At 47.8% G+C, this 21,484-nt stretch overlaps 1 protein-coding gene across 4 annotated transcripts in view; it reads right to left on the bottom strand.

Annotated features, from left to right (window-relative positions):
* The window catches only part of CC2D1A (coiled-coil and C2 domain containing 1A), a 322,722-nt gene that overhangs the window by 82,294 nt on the left and 218,944 nt on the right, over positions 1-21,484 (bottom strand). For all 4 annotated transcript variants that reach the window (XM_078685567.1, XM_078685558.1, XM_078685572.1 and 1 more), the window contains exon 21: positions 19,580-19,679. In XM_078685567.1, the coding sequence (XP_078541693.1) occupies positions 19,580-19,679 (100 nt within the window). The remainder of the gene's footprint in view (positions 1-19,579; positions 19,680-21,484) is intronic.

Below are 21,484 nucleotides of genomic sequence, written 5' to 3'. Positions count from 1 at the left end.
TTTTCCTGTAAGGAAAACGGGCTGCATTAAAAAAAAACTGCTTTATAGACAAAGCAGTCCCAGCCATGGTGGTCTGCTGACCCCAGCAGGCCACCATCCCAGGGAGTGCCAGCCATTCCCAATCGGGTTGCAAATTGCGATAGCATCATTAATATTCATGAGGCATGTAATTTGCGACATCATTGGGAATCGCAAACAGTGTCTGAGACACTGTTGTACATTAAATTTTGCAACTCGCAATTTGTCGCAATTTGCGAGTCGCAAAATTCAATGGTCGTACTTCTGGCCCTATTTTCATAAAAACTTTAGATGCCTTCACCACACGCCTCCTTCAGGCACACAAACCACCTCCCCTTCAGAGACCTCCACAACTGACTGCTAACACTCCTCCGTTGAAGGGCTTCCATGACTGCCCACAAACACTTCCCATTAAAGAAGCCTCCATGATGGCCACAAACACTCAACACCCTTAAAAAGGCAATTTAAAGAGTCCTCCACGACGTCTCACAAAAACTCCTTTCCTTTAGAGGGCTCCATTACTGCCAGAGGCATATCTTTAGGAGGGGGTGTTTGGGATGGAAAAACTCTCCAGTAATTGATCACTCAAGTCATACCGCTCTATGGCTCTTGGGTCCAGCTGTAGGTGCAGTCAAGCCTGAGTGCAGATTTAAACCACGTGACCTTGCGTGCAAGTACAGGCATTGGAGCGGCCCTCCCACTGAGGCTGGAGGCTTGGGAACAAGATCTAGACTGATGCAGTCAAGCCGAGAAGGTCATATATCAAAGCAGGGGCTACCCTGGGAAGTGGGCGAAGGTCCTGGGGGAGGGAGGGAAAGGTAACAAGGGAAATTGAAAACATTGTCTCGTATCCTCAAAATAATGACATTGGTTGCTGCTAGGCTCGCTCAGATGGGCCACAGGCGGCGGTTTTATGTACTGATGGACCTTTGAGATTCCTTGGTTTTTAGGTAAGAAAAGACAGTTGTGTTTAAACCTCTGTTTACCTGGATGTAGAGAATTATCTGTATCGTATCTGAGCAAATGGTTGAATAAAAATATATATATCTTTTTTTTTAAAGAACAGTCTTTGGAGTTAAACGCCAGATAAATCTTCATGGTGGTGTTCAGTTCTGGACACACTCCTCCAGCAAGGAAACTCGGCTCTTATCCAGACTCGAATTCTCTTCAGCACCACGTTTTCCCTCTCTTTCAGGCCTCCCACATATGTAACCGTACCAAAAGATGTCAGCTCTTTGCTAGTGCTCGGACTGACATAGAAACAACGCTGGCAGCTTCTTTCCTCAGACCCTCCTGCAGTGGGTCACCGCAATGAGATTCGGTCAGTAATGTGGGCTTTGTGGGGTGCGAGGGCAACATTAAACTGGGCACAGCCCTAACACAGCTATAGTGCTTCATGCCGTCCGCAGTGCAATTCTGAAGTGCTAGATTAATGACTGTTCTTTGTGCCCTATGGGGGAGACAACCCAATTGGTTATTTGTCATATTGGAATCAGAGCATTCTGTGTATAATCGCTGGACAACAGTTTTACTAGATTGAAGGGTTAATGTTACTGCTCCAGAGTATTTCATGTAATAATATATGTGTGTTCCATGTAATGCAGTGACCCTTCCTAAAGAATTAGAGGTACCCATATCCATCTGCAGTCTGCGAGGTATCTTTAGATTGATCTATAGTCATAGGTGCCAGTGGGCTGTATATGCAGTGCCCTATATCTTTGTATGCAATGCTTCATGTTCCGATTTTAGATTACTCCAACAATCTTGTGCACGTTCTCTGCTGTCTATAAGTTACCTGTACACGACCTGTGCTCTGCTATGCATAAGTACATTGTGACTACAGCATGTCAGGTACCCCTAAAATATAGGCTAAGACTTATATAATATTACCTACAGGCGGTCGCCAGTAGGTAGTTATAGTTAGGATATACTTTCCATAGGAAATCCGCAACATTCTATTGGGAATAACTTTGGCGTTGATGGACGGAATTGGCTGAATTTCTCCAAGAAAATGGCCAGCTCCGCTCTGCTCCTTCCCTGAAAATTGGGGGGGGGGGGAGGGGGGGGATTTGTCAAGTGGGGGCCGAGATAAAAGAGGGGTCCCAAAACGTGTTTTCCCCATGTTAATTTCCATAGGGCGGTTGGACTCACTTTTAGCCCGAACGGCTGAATGGATTTCCACCAAACTTGGCAAAATTGTAGGGACTGGTAGCCCGATGTGCCTTTGCTATGTCTCAAGATATGTGCTCCAGTGGATTTTGAGTAATTTAGGTTAAATAAAAAAAATATATATAGCTATAAGCGCGCCCCGTTACGCGCACCGGGGCGCGAACCAGCGTTATGCGAGTTCGCGCGCGGAAAGCTGATTGGCTCTCAGGTGTCTGTCAACATTCCAAACAGTCCGGAGCGGCCGCCATCTTGTGTCTCGGTAGGATCGAGACACAAGAGGTGGCAAAAACAAAGGTGGAAATGATCAAAAGGGGGCAGGGTAGACCCCCCTGACCCCCTAGGTTTGATGTGGGGGCCATAAAAGGCCCCGCAGGGCGAAACAAAAAATTACTTTTTTTTTCGATTTGCGCGGGGAAGCGCCCGGGACGCGCACCGGGGAGCGTACCATGGGGAAAAAAGAATGACAGATTTTTTTTTTAAAAGAAGCATTTTTTTATAAATTGGAGGTAGTTCTAAAAAGAAGTGGTTTTTTGGGAGACAAACAAAAAACAGGGAATTGTAAATGGCTCAACTGGAGCAAAAAAAACCAGGAAAAAATTAAGTTTTTTTGGGGCACTTGTGGTTGTCACCAGCACGGTTGATAAGTTTTATGCTTTGCTCACCATAGCTAATTGTCCCTGCACAAAATATGCTAACGATTTTAAACTCGGCAAACTTGGGTTGAATGCTTGGGATCATCTCCCTTGCCTCTGGACCCGATGGAGTGGGATGTTTACTTTGGGAGGTGCTGGGAGAAGATTGGGGAGGGTTTCTGGCCAGTTCCCTGACCTCTGCCCTAGCATAGTTGTAAGGGTGCCGGCGTTGCATGTGCCGAATCATGGTGTTGTTGCCAAAAGAGTATTTTTTGTTAGGGTTCCCCCTTGAAAGTTGAGTGCCACAGATTAAACAAGTCACCTTTGGCGCATTAACTTTCTTCTGGTCCTTTGGGATGGAAAAAAACTCCCAGATAATGTGCTCCTTTGGCTTATATGGGGTCGTTTGTTCAGGCAGGAACCTGCTCCTCTCCTCTTCCTCCTCCTCCTCCTCCTCTTCTTCATCTACACCACTGTGGTGTTGTGGTGGTCCTTGTGGTGGTGGTGGTGGTGGTGGTGGTGGTGCAGATGCTCCTGCTGCTGCTGCTACTGTAGCCATTTTTCAGACAAATAGGTACAGAGAGGTCTTTCAACAGGTCTTCCTCACTCAAAGTACAAAGTGAGAATGAGGAAAATAGGTGGGGCTTTCATTATTTAGAAAACAAAACTGTCCTGAACCAATGAAAAGTGTTATTTTCAGGTCACATGACTCGGGCCTTCATCATTTGGAAACCAAAACTGTTCTGAACCAATGAAAAGGGTTATTTTCAGCTCACATGACCCGACGCGCTTACGCTACGCGACCCGGGGCGCGTCCCGGAGCACGCCCCAGGGCGCTTACGTAGTGTGTTCGTATGCGCGTGGGTGCTTCCGGGCGCCCTTACGCCGTGCGTATCACGCGGACGCAGCTACGCGATACGTTATGATGATGTTTTCGTTCGCGGCAATAGCGCTAACGGGACGCTCCCCGGTACGCGCCGCAAAATTGCGCTGACCGGGGCGCTCCCCGGTACGCGCCCCGCGAGCGCACCAGGGCAAATAAAAAATAAAAAATGAAGAATATACATATGAAAAATAGTATTACATAAATATAAAATATAGGATTCATTAAAAAAATATATTATATTTGATAGCAAAATAAATTTGGTATTAAAAAACCTATCAAATGCACTGGAAAAACCATAGGTTTCACACCAGTTATAGTTAGGAATTAGCATTTAAAAAAACCTATGAAATTCACTGAAAAAACCATAGGTTTCACACCAGTTATAGTTAGGAATTAGCATTTAAAAAACCTTTGAAATTTACTGAAAAAAACCATAGGTTTCACACCAGTTATAGTTAGGAATTAGCATTTAAAAAACCTATTAAATTCACTGAAAAAACCATAGGTTTCACACCAGTTATAGTTAGCTGGAAATTTTACTCGCATAAAACCATTGAAATTCCCACGTTATAGTTAGTTGGACTCACTATAACTTGCGCGTGCAATGCACTGCTGATGACGTCACATATTACATCACTCATGACATGGTCAGTGACATCACTCATGACATCACTGATGACACCATCCTTGACAGACCTCCTTTCAATGTAATGTAACCCTTGAAACACATATTCAAAAATAGAAACTAACATTTTCAAAAAAATGGAGATACCCATATCAGTTACAACAACCAATTCAGTAATTCCAGCATCTATATACACATCCACTCATTCACAAACAGTTCTATATAGTCACTCATACATATACTCACTCATCATATGTAGTGATACACCTATACATCCTGTTACACACCTACAGTCATCCAAAAGTTACTCACACACATACTCACACATGCAAATAAACTATCGAACATCCATTTATTTGCATATAGAGCTATACACACACTACCACCTTACTTCTAAGGAAATTTACACATATTTATTCTCTTAAACAATCACTTATAGAAACACATACTTATTTAAACAGGAACTCTTACAATCTCTTACTCTCACATATACTCACTTATATACATCAATATTCACATATACTAGATTAAAACGTATGTAGTTACTGATAAAGACACTAGTGAGACAGTCATTCACTCACTAACATACACATATACACACTCATCCACCCATACAGTCCTCCACATATGCTGTCTTCAAAACACATACAGAGAGTCAGTCACTCATGCATCTATGTGCTAAGTAATACCCCCACCAAACCATATAGACACTCATACTGATATTAAAACAAACATCTAATAACCCATATACATACACATGTAGCTACTCACCAACCCATGCAGCCACTTATACACAAAGTGAAACACTAATCCTTATATTTAAATATTTAAACATTACTCACTAATATATGTATTGCCTAAGATACACTTAATAAGCCAGTTAACCAATCAATTTTTTTTTAAAAAAAACATCCATGTAAACACTTATTTAAACATTTATTCTTCCATCAACTTTTACATATACATATATAACACATTTATTTTTCGGAAAGACACACATTCACTGGATGGTGTCATCAGTGATGTCATGAGTGATGTCACTGACCATGTCATGAGTGATGTAATATGTGACGTCATCAGCAGTGCATTGCACGCGCAAGTTATAGGGAGTCCAACTAACTATAACGTGGGAATTTCAATGGTTTTATGCGAGTAAAATTTCCAGCTAACTATAACTGGTGTGAAACCTATGGTTTTTTCAGTGAATTTAATAGGTTTTTTAAATGCTAATTCCTAACTATAACTGGTGTGAAACCTATGGTTTTTTCAGTGAATATATATATATATATATATATTTGGGAGGCAACAAAATGCAACATGGTGAGAGCGGGACTCTTTTCCAGACCCACTGGGGTTTTTATTTCTGTCCAAATTTTGTTAAGTGCAAGCAACTCACTGTAGTATCATTGGCGGCACTACAAGAACCAGCATGCTCAGCGAGAGCCAACGCCCACTGGGGCAGCTGGAGAGACTATTTCAGTAATGCCGGTGTGCTTCACTTAACAAGGAGAAGAGGTGTGGCGCCGCGGCCAGGGCGACTGACGCTGGAATCTGGGGACCACGGTTCGATCCCCGGCTCCGGCGGCAGGTCAGCCCAGCACCATGTGACTCTGGGCAATAGCTCGCTTAATCTTCCCGACGGCCCCCAGCGCCTAGAGACCCTTACGGGTGATTGTGCGCTTTACAAATGTGGACTTTACTTTACTAGCCTCTGAGGAAATGCTGTGTGAAGCATGAAACGCGTCAGGCTGCTTTATTTCTTTTGGAACAGACTTGCATTCAGTGTGCTGCAACTTCCCAATAAAAACGAAATTCCTGCTATCTGCGTGGGCTCTCCTAAATGGGCTTCTTGTGTGTGTTTGATTAATGACGGCCGGTCCCGGTCGTAGGAGAGCCCTGCCATGGAAGGATGGACGGCGCTGCATTTCACTGCAAGGCAGCGCAAGAGGCAGAATAGCCGTTTGGGAGGCAACAAAATGCAACATGGTGAGAGCGGGACTCTTTTCCAGACCCACTGGGGTTTCTATTTCTGTCCAAATTTTGTTAAGTGCAAGCAACTCACTGTAGTATCATTGGCGGCACTACAAGAACCAGCATGCTCAGCGAGAGCCAACGCCCACTGGGGCAGCTGGAGAGACTATTTCAGTAATGCCGGTGTGCTTCACTTAACAAGGACTTTAGCCTCTGAGGAAATGCTGTGTGAAGCATGAAACGCGTCAGGCTGCTTTATTTCTTTTGGAACAGACTTGCATTCAGTGTGCTGCAACTTCCCAATAAAAACGAAATTCCTGCTATCTGCGTGGGCTCTCCTAAATGGGCTTCTTGTGTGTGTTTGATTAATGACGGCCGGTCCCGGTCGTAGGAGAGCCCTGCCATGGAAGGATGGACGGCGCTGCATTTCACTGCAAGGCAGCGCAAGAGGCAGAATAGCCGTTTGGGAGGCAACAAAATGCAACATGGTGAGAGCGGGACTCTTTTCCAGACCCACTGGGGTTTCTATTTCTGTCCAAATTTTGTTAAGTGCAAGCAACTCACTGTAGTATCATTGGCGGCACTACAAGAACCAGCATGCTCAGCGAGAGCCAACGCCCACTGGGGCAGCTGGAGAGACTATTTCAGTTATGCCGGTGTGCTTCACTTAACAAGGACTTTAGCCTCTGAGGAAATGCTGTGTGAAGCATGAAACGCGTCAGGCTGCTTTATTTCTTTTGGAACAGACTTGCATTCAGTGTGCTGCAACTTCCCAATAAAAACGAAATTCCTGCTATCTGCGTGGGCTCTCCTAAATGGGCTTCTTGTGTGTGTTTGATTAATGACGGCCGGTCCCGGTCGTAGGAGAGCCCTGCCATGGAAGGATGGACGGCGCTGCATTTCACTGCAAGGCAGCGCAAGAGGCAGAATAGCCGTTTGGGAGGCAACAAAATGCAACATGGTGAGAGCGTGACTCTTTTCCAGACCCACTGGGGTTTCTATTTCTGTCCAAATTTTGTTAAGTGCAAGCAACTCACTGTAGTATCATTGGCGGCACTACAAGAACCAGCATGCTCAGCGAGAGCCAACGCCCACTGGGGCAGCTGGAGAGACTATTTCAGTAATGCCGGTGTGCTTCACTTAACAAGGACTTTAGCCTCTGAGGAAATGCTGTGTGAAGCATGAAACGCGTCAGGCTGCTTTATTTCTTTTGGAACAGACTTGCATTCAGTGTGCTGCAACTTCCCAATAAAAACGAAATTCCTGCTATCTGCGTGGGCTCTCCTAAATGGGCTTCTTGTGTGTGTTTGATTAATGACGGCCGGTCCAGGTCGTAGGAGAGCCCTGCCATGGAAGGATGGACGGCGCTGCATTTCACTGCAAGGCAGCGCAAGAGGCAGAATAGCCGTTTGGGAGGCAACAAAATGCAACATGGTGAGACCGGGACTCTTTTCCAGACCCACTGGGGTTTCTATTTCTGTCCAAATTTTGTTAAGTGCAAGCAACTCACTATAGTATCATTGGCGGCACTACAAGAACCAGCATGCTCAGCGAGAGCCAACGCCCACTGGGGCAGCTGGAGAGACTATTTCAGTAATGCCGGTGTGCTTCACTTAACAAGGACTTTAGCCTCTGAGGAAATGCTGTGTGAAGCATGAAACGCGTCAGGCTGCTTTATTTCTTTTGGAACAGACTTGCATTCAGTGTGCTGCAACTTCCCAATAAAAACGAAATTCCTGCTATCTGCGTGGGCTCTCCTAAATGGGCTTCTTGTGTGTGTTTGATTAATGACGGCCGGTCCCGGTCGTAGGAGAGCCCTGCCATGGAAGGATGGACGGCGCTGCATTTCACTGCAAGGCAGCGCAAGAGGCAGAATAGCCGTTTGGGAGGCAACAAAATGCAACATGGTGAGAGCGGGACTCTTTTCCAGACCCACTGGGGTTTCTATTTCTGTCCAAATTTTGTTAAGTGCAAGCAACTCACTGTAGTATCATTGGCGGCACTACAAGAACCAGCATGCTCAGCGAGAGCCAACGCCCACTGGGGCAGCTGGAGAGACTATTTCAGTAATGCCGGTGTGCTTCACTTAACAAGGACTTTAGCCTCTGAGGAAATGCTGTGTGAAGCATGAAACGCGTCAGGCTGCTTTATTTCTTTTGGAACAGACTTGCATTCAGTGTGCTGCAACTTCCCAATAAAAACGAAATTCCTGCTATCTGCGTGGGCTCTCCTAAATGGGCTTCTTGTGTGTGTTTGATTAATGACGGCCGGTCCCGGTCGTAGGAGAGCCCTGCCATGGAAGGATGGACGGCGCTGCATTTCACTGCAAGGCAGCGCAAGAGGCAGAATAGCCGTTTGGGAGGCAACAAAATGCAACATGGTGAGAGCGGGACTCTTTTCCAGACCCACTGGGGTTTCTATTTCTGTCCAAATTTTGTTAAGTGCAAGCAACTCACTGTAGTATCATTGGCGGCACTACAAGAACCAGCATGCTCAGCGAGAGCCAACGCCCACTGGGGCAGCTGGAGAGACTATTTCAGTTATGCCGGTGTGCTTCACTTAACAAGGACTTTAGCCTCTGAGGAAATGCTGTGTGAAGCATGAAACGCGTCAGGCTGCTTTATTTCTTTTGGAACAGACTTGCATTCAGTGTGCTGCAACTTCCCAATAAAAACGAAATTCCTGCTATCTGCGTGGGCTCTCCTAAATGGGCTTCTTGTGTGTGTTTGATTAATGACGGCCGGTCCCGGTCGTAGGAGAGCCCTGCCATGGAAGGATGGACGGCGCTGCATTTCACTGCAAGGCAGCGCAAGATGCAGAATAGCCGTTTGGGAGGCAACAAAATGCAACATGGTGAGAGCGTGACTCTTTTCCAGACCCACTGGGGTTTCTATTTCTGTCCAAATTTTGTTAAGTGCAAGCAACTCACTGTAGTATCATTGGCGGCACTACAAGAACCAGCATGCTCAGCGAGAGCCAACGCCCACTGGGGCAGCTGGAGAGACTATTTCAGTAATGCCGGTGTGCTTCACTTAACAAGGACTTTAGCCTCTGAGGAAATGCTGTGTGAAGCATGAAACGCGTCAGGCTGCTTTATTTCTTTTGGAACAGACTTGCATTCAGTGTGCTGCAACTTCCCAATAAAAACGAAATTCCTGCTATCTGCGTGGGCTCTCCTAAATGGGCTTCTTGTGTGTGTTTGATTAATGACGGCCGGTCCCGGTCGTAGGAGAGCCCTGCCATGGAAGGATGGACGGCGCTGCATTTCACTGCAAGGCAGCGCAAGAGGCAGAATAGCCGTTTGGGAGGCAACAAAATGCAACATGGTGAGAGCGGGACTCTTTTCCAGACCCACTGGGGTTTCTATTTCTGTCCAAATTTTGTTAAGTGCAAGCAACTCACTGTAGTATCATTGGCGGCACTACAAGAACCAGCATGCTCAGCGAGAGCCAACGCCCACTGGGGCAGCTGGAGAGACTATTTCAGTAATGCCGGTGTGCTTCACTTAACAAGGACTTTAGCCTCTGAGGAAATGCTGTGTGAAGCATGAAACGCGTCAGGCTGCTTTATTTCTTTTGGAACAGACTTGCATTCAGTGTGCTGCAACTTCCCAATAAAAACGAAATTCCTGCTATCTGCGTGGGCTCTCCTAAATGGGCTTCTTGTGTGTGTTTGATTAATGACGGCCGGTCCCGGTCGTAGGAGAGCCCTGCCATGGAAGGATGGACGGCGCTGCATTTCACTGCAAGGCAGCGCAAGAGGCAGAATAGCCGTTTGGGAGGCAACAAAATGCAACATGGTGAGAGCGGGACTCTTTTCCAGACCCACTGGGGTTTCTATTTCTGTCCAAATTTTGTTAAGTGCAAGCAACTCACTGTAGTATCATTGGCGGCACTACAAGAACCAGCATGCTCAGCGAGAGCCAACGCCCACTGGGGCAGCTGGAGAGACTATTTCAGTAATGCCGGTGTGCTTCACTTAACAAGGACTTTAGCCTCTGAGGAAATGCTGTGTGAAGCATGAAACGCGTCAGGCTGCTTTATTTCTTTTGGAAAAGACTTGCATTCAGTGTGCTGCAACTTCCCAATAAAAACGAAATTCCTGCTATCTGCGTGGGCTCTCCTAAATGGGCTTCTTGTGTGTGTTTGATTAATGACGGCCGGTCCCGGTCGTAGGAGAGCCCTGCCATGGAAGGATGGACGGCGCTGCATTTCACTGCAAGGCAGCGCAAGAGGCAGAATAGCCGTTTGGGAGGCAACAAAATGCAACATGGTGAGAGCGGGACTCTTTTCCAGACCCACTGGGGTTTCTATTTCTGTCCAAATTTTGTTAAGTGCAAGCAACTCACTGTAGTATCATTGGCGGCACTACAAGAACCAGCATGCTCAGCGAGAGCCAACGCCCACTGGGGCAGCTGGAGAGACTATTTCAGTAATGCCGGTGTGCTTCACTTAACAAGGACTTTAGCCTCTGAGGAAATGCTGTGTGAAGCATGAAACGCGTCAGGCTGCTTTATTTCTTTTGGAACAGACTTGCATTCAGTGTGCTGCAACTTCTCAATAAAAACGAAATTCCTGCTATCTGCGTGGGCTCTCCTAAATGGGCTTCTTGTGTGTGTTTGATTAATGACGGCCGGTCCCGGTCGTAGGAGAGCCCTGCCATGGAAGGATGGACGGCGCTGCATTTCACTGCAAGGCAGCGCAAGAGGCAGAATAGCCGTTTGGGAGGCAACAAAATGCAACATGGTGAGAGCGGGACTCTTTTCCAGACCCACTGGGGTTTCTATTTCTGTCCAAATTTTGTTAAGTGCAAGCAACTCACTGTAGTATCATTGGCGGCACTACAAGAACCAGCATGCTCAGCGAGAGCCAACGCCCACTGGGGCAGCTGGAGAGACTATTTCAGTAATGCCGGTGTGCTTCACTTAACAAGGACTTTAGCCTCTGAGGAAATGCTGTGTGAAGCATGAAACGCGTCAGGCTGCTTTATTTCTTTTGGAACAGACTTGCATTCAGTGTGCTGCAACTTCCCAATAAAAACGAAATTCCTGCTATCTGCGTGGGCTCTCCTAAATGGGCTTCTTGTGTGTGTTTGATTAATGACGGCCGGTCCCGGTCGTAGGAGAGCCCTGCCATGGAAGGATGGACGGCGCTGCATTTCACTGCAAGGCAGCGCAAGAGGCAGAATAGCCGTTTGGGAGGCAACAAAATGCAACATGGTGAGAGCGGGACTCTTTTCCAGACCCACTGGGGTTTCTATTTCTGTCCAAATTTTGTTAAGTGCAAGCAACTCACTGTAGTATCATTAGCGGCACTACAAGAACCAGCATGCTCAGCGAGAGCCAACGCCCACTGGGGCAGCTGGAGAGACTATTTCAGTAATGCCGGTGTGCTTCACTTAACAAGGACTTTAGCCTCTGAGGAAATGCTGTGTGAAGCATGAAACGCGTCAGGCTGCTTTATTTCTTTTGGAACAGACTTGCATTCAGTGTGCTGCAACTTCCCAATAAAAACGAAATTCCTGCTATCTGCGTGGGCTCTCCTAAATGGGCTTCTTGTGTGTGTTTGATTAATGACGGCCGGTCCCGGTCGTAGGAGAGCCCTGCCATGGAAGGATGGACGGCGCTGCATTTCACTGCAAGGCAGCGCAAGAGGCAGAATAGCCGTTTGGGAGGCAACAAAATGCACCATGGTGAGAGCGGGACTCTTTTCCAGACCCACTGGGGTTTCTATTTCTGTCCAAATTTTGTTAAGTGCAAGCAACTCACTGTAGTATCATTGGCGGCACTACAAGAACCAGCATGCTCAGCGAGAGCCAACGCCCACTGGGGCAGCTGGAGAGACTATTTCAGTAATGCCGGTGTGCTTCACTTAACAAGGACTTTAGCCTCTGAGGAAATGCTGTGTGAAGCATGAAACGCGTCAGGCTGCTTTATTTCTTTTGGAACAGACTTGCATTCAGTGTGCTGCAACTTCCCAATAAAAACGAAATTCCTGCTATCTGCGTGGGCTCTCCTAAATGGGCTTCTTGTGTGTGTTTGATATATATATATATACACATACATATATACATACACCCAAAAAAGAAGCAAGTTTAAGTGGAGAGCAGCTTCTGTATAGAGCACCCTACAACACCAGCGACACTCTAAATTTGCACACAACAAATGTCTGCTTTTCTGTCAAAGTTTTTAAGCATAGGATTAGTACTGTGCCATCCACTCAGAAATAGAAAGGGACAAAGTATTTTGCCATTTTTTCAGTAAAGTCTTTAAACTTAGGAATAGCGCAGTGCCATCCATACTGAGCTGTAAAATGACAAAAGCCATTTACCACTCCAAGCACGGTATTACTGCTTATGGTTAGGAGGGCAAGTGAGGACTATAGCTAGTCGGACTCACGCTCATATATACGGAGGTGGTATGGTGACACAGTTCCTACATACTGATGTTCTATGGTCCCAAGCATAGTTCTGCTACTGAGCAGACCCCCTGCAACACCTATATGTCTAATTTGATATTCTTGATGTAGCTCTGCAAATGGCATGACTCCCCCCTGTCTCCGCAGGTCACCCACTTTGGAGAGTCCAATGAGGTCCCATTTGTCAAATCCCTGCTGCTTTGCCATCATCCCTAGCTGCCAGTTATCCCAGAGGGGTAGCCAATGTAAGCTTGCCTCGCCAGCCTAAAGCATCGAGTGCATTAAGCCAAAGAGTGAGTGTGACTGCTGTGGGGATCGATAAAAACTTGGGGCGTGTATTACCATAAATAGCCCTGAGGTATCCCCCCTGGATGGTAAACATTGTTTACCACAAAACCGGAACACCGTATGCCATTACAACGTGGTCGTTACAATGACGCGTTGTTAGAACGCATGACATTACTCCGCAAGTCAAAACAACAACTTGCTCTAGGGGTCAGAAGGTGTTGCATTTAAAATCCAACACCTTCCCTACTGTTGCAGAGACTGGAGTTGCAATAGTAAATTATACTATTCCAACATCCAGTGCCCCCCTAGAGCAAGTTGTTGTTCTGACTTGCGGAGTAAATGCATGCGTTATTACAAGGCGGTTGTTGTAATAACCACGTTGAAATAGCATGCGTAAAAAAAGCATGCGAGTCAATGTGGCATATTCTCTCTGGATGCATGGCCTGCATGGCCTGCCTATACCATAAGCTGGCTTCCTTTCTGGGAGATAGGCCCAATGATTAATTGCAATAAGCTGCTCTGCCCAGTAGTACGTTTGTATTTCGAGAGGGCAATCTCGCCATCGTACCATCCCCTTGTCAGTTTTCTGAGGGCAATGTGTGCGGGTCCCCCATCCCAGTGCAGCATGCGGATTTTCTTATCAACGGCCTGAAAGTAGGATGGAGGGACCAAGTAAGGTATGTTGTGCAGTGCATATAGAAAGCGGGGCAGTGCCATCATTTTAAATGGCAGTCTTCCCTAAGAGTGACACAGGCAGGGTCCTCCAATGTTATATATCTCCTCGGAGGCATGCAAGAGGTGGCTCTAGGTTAAGTGCGAAAAAAACTCTGGATCCGCTGTAATGTAGATCCCAAGATAAGGACCCCCCTGCCCCCGCCATGATGTTGGCAGCACAGTCTTCGGGCAGTTGTGGGGATAAATGAGGGATTTATCCCAATTGATAGCATATCCAGAGAAGCGGCGGAATAGGGTAAGGATGTGCATTATCCTGTGAAGGGAATGGACAGGGTCAGATATACTCAACAGGATGTCTTCTGTGTAAAAGGAGATTCGGACCTTCCAGTCCATTTTAGTCCTCAGATCAGGGGGTCGTGCCTGATCCAAGCCACTAATGGATCCATAACTAGGGCAAATATGAGAGGAGAGAGTGGGCAGCCCTCTTGTGTGCCGCGCCACAGCTGGAACATCGAGGATGTACCACTGTTGACCGTCATCTGGGCCAGATGGCTGGGTGTGTAAAAGTCATACCCACGCCAAACAGCATGGGCCGAGGGCAAGGCCTCAAACCTGTTTGGCCACTCGACTGTGTCAGAGGCTGTACGCCCATCAAGGGACAGTACGAGGGCATCTTCACTGAGCCTCTCATCACGTCCCAAAACGCCATGTAGGCGGCTCAGTTTAAGTGAGGTGTTGCGCCCTGGCATAAAGCCAGATTGATCAGGATGGATTAATTACGTTATCACCCAAAGAAGGCTGGTGACCAGCCATTTTGCCAATATTTTTACTTCAGCGTTTAATTGTGAGATCGGCCTGTATGAGGCACAATCATTAGGAGGTTTACTCTCTTTGAATATCACTACGATACTGGCTAATCTCTGATCAAAAGGCCAGAGTCCCGGCTTTCCTTATACATTTGCTTTAAATGAAGCACAACCGTAGGAGCCGTGAGTTTGTAGAGTTCAATTGGCAGTCTGGGGGGCCTAAGGCCTTACCCGGGGTTAAATCCCGGATCTCCTGGATTTTTTTGTCCTCTGTGGATTCTTTCTCCAAGTGCGCCTTATCTGTTGGTGTCAGCCCAGGTAGCCGTATATCAGCCTGTAGCTCAAGAGACTCCTCGGCAGAGGCTGTGAGTGCGGGAGAGTAAAGGCATGTGTAATAGGCCGCAAAGGCATCCGTCACTCCCTGTCGGGTGTCAACTCGTTCCCCCCGTTCGTTCATATGATAGGGACCCATCTGTTCATATTTTCTTTCTTGTGTAGACAAGCTAGGAGTTTCCCTGCTCTGTCTCTCACTTCATAGAGATGCTGTTGGGCTGTACGATAGCTTGCTCTGTTGCCTCCTCCGCAGCGTCCCTATACTCCTTTTGTTTGAAACTGAGAGCGTGGCACACGCCGTCACGGTTCGTGTTTTTTGAGTCTACCAGCTTTGTCTCTAGGACTTGGATCTCACTCTCTTGCCCCTCCATGCATGCCCTCTTTTCTTTTTTATGTCCCACCATTAGTGAAAGGGCCTGACCCTTTATGACTGTCTTGTAAGTTTCCCATAAGGTCAGTGGAAAGCCCACAGAGGTCTTGCTCTCGCCAAAGTATCTCTCCGTGGCCACACAGAGGCCCTTGCGGATACGACGCACCTTAAGGTACCATGGGCTGAGTACAATCCTTTTATGGTTGTGGAGGGGAGGCTGTTCATACACCACCCATATCGAGGAATGGTCAAAATGCCTCTTACGAAGTGCTGGACCTCCGTGAAGCATGGGAGCTGCGATTCAAGAGTGAGAATGTAGTCTATGTACGAAAGGCTACCATGCGTCATAGTGAAATGTGTAGTGTTGTGTCGCGGAGTTACGGATGCACCAGGTGTCAATCAGTCAGGATGTAGGCAAGCGGCCTGCGGGAGGGTCCCTCTGTCTTGAGAGGCCAATGCTCCTGCAGTCATCTAGGGCCAGGTTAAAATCTCTGCAGATAATCAGTCCGTCCTCAGGGAGGCAAAGCAGAAGAGCACCCAGGTCAAGGAACAATGCCCCATGCAATCTCGGGGGAACCAAGAGGATATTTATCACTTCTCCCTCCTAGCGCTCAGAGAGCGCAACATATCTACCAAGTGTATCTGGTCAGGTACTCTGCATGAGGAGTGGTAGGGATTTGCGTAGTACGATGCCCACCCTTCTCAGGCGGTCTTGAATCCCGCATGTACCACAATTTTGTATCCCCATCTGTCTAGGGCACGAATTGAGTGCCCATGGAGATGCGTCTCCTGAAAGAGCACAACATCTGGGGCATACCTTTTGAGGTATTAGAATACCACTCCCCTTTTAAGTTTGTCCCACAGCTCGTTTACGTTCCTGGAGAGCAGCTTGAAATGGGGAGAGGTTAGTGTGGTGGCCATGAGTGGTGGGAATTAAGGTCCTAAGTCAGGAGGAGACCGGGCTTCTGCCGGGACAGTCACAGCTTCATTAGTGACAGTATGCTACTATGGATATAAAAGATGAAAGAATAAGAAATAAAACACCAACCCCCCCAACCATACCCCCCTTCCTGCATGGTGGACCTAGAAGCTACCACTCCCCCAACTCTGCAGAGCACTTGTCGCCCCAACCCAACATGTGTAAACTATAGAATACGGAGGCCAAATGTGAGGTGACCCCCCCATGTCTCTCGCAAGTGAGTGCTATAAAATTACAACCAGTTGAGTGGTCATTGCGCCTGGTCGCTGATGGGATCACTATCTTGCTTGCGATGGTCAGCTCCATTTTGCTGCTTCGATGCCTCAGCCCCTCCACTTCAGCCTTCAAATCATGCCCGCAGCCAGGGTTCCCAACGGTTCTCCAACCAGTCCCATATGTCTTCAGGTGGTGACAAGTATCAGGTCTTACCCTCGGCCGCAACACACTGGGAAGATCATGGAGTATTTGCTCTCGTGGTCTCAGAGCGCTTTCTTCACTTCGAAAAAGAAGCAGAGCATTTTCTAAACTTTCAAAGTAAAGTCCAGGAAGACTGTAAGGGCAGCATTTTTATACTTAAGAGGAAGAGGCTGCGGGCCGTTTGAAGGAGAACATCACGGTCGCGTTAATTGAGTATTCTAGCAATAATAGGGCAGGCTGAGGTTCTTGCTTTTGGCTGGGTCCCCGGGACATGATGGGCCAGCTACACCGAAAAGTAGTTGGAGAGGCCACGGGGCTGGAGCATCTTTAATACAAGTTCTTCTAAAAACAGGTCAACCGCCAGCCCCTCCACACGCTCGGTTACTCCAATGATGTGGATGTTATTGCTCCGGGAGTGGCCCTCCTGGTCTTCCAGCTTGGCTTCTAGGGATTTGGAAGTGGCGCTGCTCACAGACCTGGGCCTGCAACACAGTTATATCTGTCTTAAGAGAGGCAGTGGTATCCTTCACCTCCTTCACACATGCACCCTTATTGAGAAAACCAGCTCTCATTAGCAAGACACTAATCATTGTGCAGATTCTTGCATTCAGGGAGGTTCTCACCACCTGAATTGCTGTCATCGTGTCTAGCAGCTTGAGCGACTCTGTTTACAGGGATGCCAAAGCTGATGGTGCCAGCGTGCCCAATAGTTTCCCCGCAGCAGGCGCCCCCTTGGGGAGTGCATACCTGTCCATTTTGGTTTGCTGCGTTCCCTGAGGTCCCTTCCCCCTATCATTGCATGGGGCTGGTAGAGTGCTTGCCCTGGTTGACATCGGCTCAGGTGAGAGGGAAAAAAGAGGGGGAGCCGCAGGAGTACTCACCACCGCTTGCCTGGGTCAATTAAAAAGTCGGGTTTCCTGCCGGCTGCTTGACCAACCCCCTAGGTGACATCCCCACAGTGTCAGGCAACCTGTGGAGAAGAGAGTCTTCACCCCCCAGAAGGAGCGCCCCACAGACCGTCAGCACAGGAGTATGTAAGACCCCGGGGGAGGGGGCAGCCCTAAGAATTACAAGGCAGTTACTGCATGGGTTCTGGTGCGTAGACTTCCCCAGGGCCCTTGTCAGGTAGTGTGCATGCTGCCGGTCACCTCTACTCCTACCTCGCATTGCAAAACTAATCCTCAAGCTGGGGGAGCATGGACAAAGGTCTAACAATTCGATGCGCGCCTTGAGAGGTACTGTGACCTGAGAATACTTTGGCAGCCTGCTCAGCAACCCCAAATATGTGATGCCCAATCTCTACTGATGACAGATAATGATCCAGAAACACGTGTATAGAGATGGCCAGTACAACTTTGTAATTACTCGAGACAATCCTGCAAGCATACACGCTTGGTGAACTGCATTGACCCGCTGGGAGGTGAAGCAGTGTGATCCCACATTGGTTTCCTAACAGTTCGATGCGGCCCCCAAGGGGTGAGGAGGGCCGGCCAGGATGATCTCTCCACTCTGCGGATCCTCCCGGTCAGAGCTCCTGGAGCATCCGGCGCTGTTAACCCTGGTGTCCAAGTGCCATGGGTCCTCTCCCCTCCCGGGATCGCAGCGGCCGACCAGCAGGCATAGCAAAACGATGCTTCCTCTTCTGTTCAGGCCCACTGCCTGGATGTAGTTAGACCGCCCAGCGGGGCCCCTGCGGATTCATCCAGGGCCGGAGACCTGCGAGTCCTTGGCAACCTCAGCATCACACTAGCCCCTAGAGATGTGTTTTCCATAGAGTATACAATGTAGTTGCAGCCTATCTACTCATGTATCTATTTCATTCGCCAGATACTCTTCTATCGAAAAAGTGCTTTGACGCCTCGTCAGGAGTAGTATGTGCTATATAAATGCAATTACATTACAATACAATTGTTATACCCCTTGGATGTCTCCTGTAGTGTCACAGAATTATCAGCTGTGAATGCCAATGCCTTTGCCCTGAGGAGAAGAAGGTGACATTTGATACGAAGACCACTACTAACATAGCTGTTTGGCATGGCTTTGAGATGCAGACACCTGAGAATAGGGGACAAACAGACTCCTTCCAGGTAGAGTGAAAAGCCACAGCCACCTGGCTTGATCTCAGCTAAGAGCTTCCATTCCAGGAAGTCGCATAACATGGCCAGCTTGCTATATCAGAGTTTAGTACCCAGTTTGGCAAGAAACTAGCTAACCAAACGGGCTTTCCATCGACAAATAGGATGATGGGTTTGACATAAACTGGGTGACAAATGCCCAAGAATTGGCTTCTCTGGGTGTTATAGCTCATAAGGAGTGAGACAGGAGAAGCAGAAGAGTTTTTACATGTGTTCTTCCCATAGTACTATGAAGTGGTTCAGAGACTGTTAGGTGTGGGAGTACAGTACACCTCAGAGGAAGTTGGGGAACAACATAGCCTGAAAATAGTGAATTTTCCACCTATAATCTTTACTCAAAAGAAGCAGAGGGACAAGAGAAGGATCTCCTTTACCAGGTCCAAGGACTGTAGCTCAATTGGGCACAGGAATATATGCGCTTCTCAGAAATTTATTTTTGAGCTTTGGTGGACTTGCTCAAATGGAGCACATGGACAAGGTCACTTTGGGGCTTCATTTTTGAGTTTGGTTTCAAATTACTCAAAAATAATACCCCTAATCACCCCCTTTAACCCTTCGCTCAGCAGCACCAGTCTGCTCTCTGCCCTTTTTTTATTTGGCTTCAACATATTTATTACAGAAAAATCTCAGATTCATGCCACAGTAACACTATTGGCAAAAATATACCCCTGATTATTGTCACAAAGCACTCCCCCACTCAAAGGGGGCCCATGAAGGCCTACAAATACTGCTTTCCCTTTGAGGGCACAATTATTGCCAGCAGGCAGTCCACTATTTAAGAGGTTCCAATGACTAGCCAACAAACACACTTTGCATCAAGGTCCTCTGTCAATAGAGCTCACAATCAGCTCTTTCTTACCCCTTGTGGATAACTTCGAACTTGATGCCTTTGGCTTGTATCGCTCTCTTCAGTCCACGATGTCCTCGATTGATAGAAAGCTTAAATTGCTCCTTAAAAACTGAAAGAAGAAATATAAACAAAATTGCAAATTAAACCCCTTGGATATCACACAACAAGAGAGGAAGAAATGTGTCATAAAAACAAGGAGAAGGAGGAGGGGTCTTCTGGTAGAGAGTATGAGAAAGAAAAGGCAGTGTGGGGCAGAGTAATTAAAGGAAATGAGGAGAAGTTTTCTAGGGCAGAAGAAAGATGTGAATTATGAGGAGAAGGGTACACCGCAGGTAGGGACCAGGCCCCTTGTCTCAATCAACCGTATACCCTGCACCGACTTGGCTATGCGTGTCTGCCGCACCTCATATGTTGTCCCAGTCATCTGCCGTGTGACGCATGGCAAGCACCATGGGCAAAACCGTCACATCCAGATATTTATCGTCTCATTTACAAGCTGCTCACATCAATAGCCCCTCAATAGCCCCTCAGGGCTCCATTGCTCAATGTCTCCTGTCTCTGGTGCGGATATGGCCAGGTACGCAGTTTCGGGCGTCAGTTTCTCACCCGCCCCCTGCCGATACCTCCGGCTAGCTGCAGGAAAAGGATCACAGCCTCCCGGCCTAGTCGTATCACCGGATCCTCGGCGCTCGCGTAGTGCCTGACCCCCGCCGCAATGCACTCACCACCGTGTCAGATGCAGTTTCATCGCACAGCCATCTGCCCCAGGGCCATTGCGCTCCCCATGAAATTGCGCCGTATCCTCGCTGTGCCTCCTCTAATAGCACTCCTGATGTAGTGTGCGACCTCCTCTTGCAGCACTCTACGGCCAGAACAGGTGCAGGGAAACTTCGCTATGGCCGCCGCTGACATGCGGCGCGTCTTCATACACATCTGTGCCCCAAAGCGTCTCTGTGCTCGCAGTTTTCAGGCAGCCCCCCAGCCACACAATTCACCAGGCCCAAGGTCCATTTGCCGCTGCCACCTCTCACCGTCCAAATCGCTGCTGCAGTGATATCGCCGCATATTCCTCCGCGCGGCCTTCACACCACGTGGAGACCACGGTTCTCCCGTAGCTGCCGCTTCCCGCCCCGAGCACCAGGCCAACTCCGGGGTGTCAGCGTGGCCGTGAGTTCAATCGCCACATATAGCACCAGCAGTGCAGATCGCTCAGCAAACTCCCTCCGCGGGCATCATCATCAGTGCCGCATACTTTGCCCACTTACCTTGTTTCAATACAGGAACGTATTTAGAGGATAAATGAAGAATAGTCGACCGGACAGCGGGAGCCTCATGAATCCGCGGCCATTCCGCTAGTGCGCCACCTAGCGCCCCCTCAATATGCCTGACAACTTACTAACACTTAAAAGCAAATGAGAAGAAATTACTCTGGAAGATATAGACTGGGAGGCTGCTTTGATGTACCCCAGGGAGGTGACGATCAAGCCTAGGCTATGACTGGTACAGTTTAAAGTACTACACAGGGTATATTATGACAGGGTGAGACTCCATGCGATGGGCAGATCAGAAAAGCCAGACTGCCTCCTATATCCATACCCTTTGGGAACGTCAACTGATACGTAGATACTGGGTACGGATAATACAAGAGCTGAATAACATACTAGAAACACAAATTCCATTAGATCCAAAGTACGTTCTACTAGGTATACACACATACAGCGACATGCCCAGATACAAACTTTTACTAAGTAATTTAGGACTTCTAGTGGCAAAGCGAGACGTAGCCAGGTACTGGGGGAGCAGAACTCCTCACCATGAAAGAGTGGCGGGCCGGTATGGATATATACATGGGGCAGAAACAACACTATATAAAGCAAGAGGGTGCCCTAGGAGTTCCGGAGAGTCTGGCAGTCA

Source organism: Lissotriton helveticus, chromosome 1_1 (genome assembly GCF_964261635.1).
Source record: "Lissotriton helveticus chromosome 1_1, aLisHel1.1, whole genome shotgun sequence".
NCBI classification, from domain to species: Eukaryota; Metazoa; Chordata; class Amphibia; order Caudata; family Salamandridae; genus Lissotriton; species Lissotriton helveticus.
The sequence above is the reverse complement of the archived record's forward strand: the minus strand, read 5'-3'. Positions and strand labels throughout refer to the sequence as shown.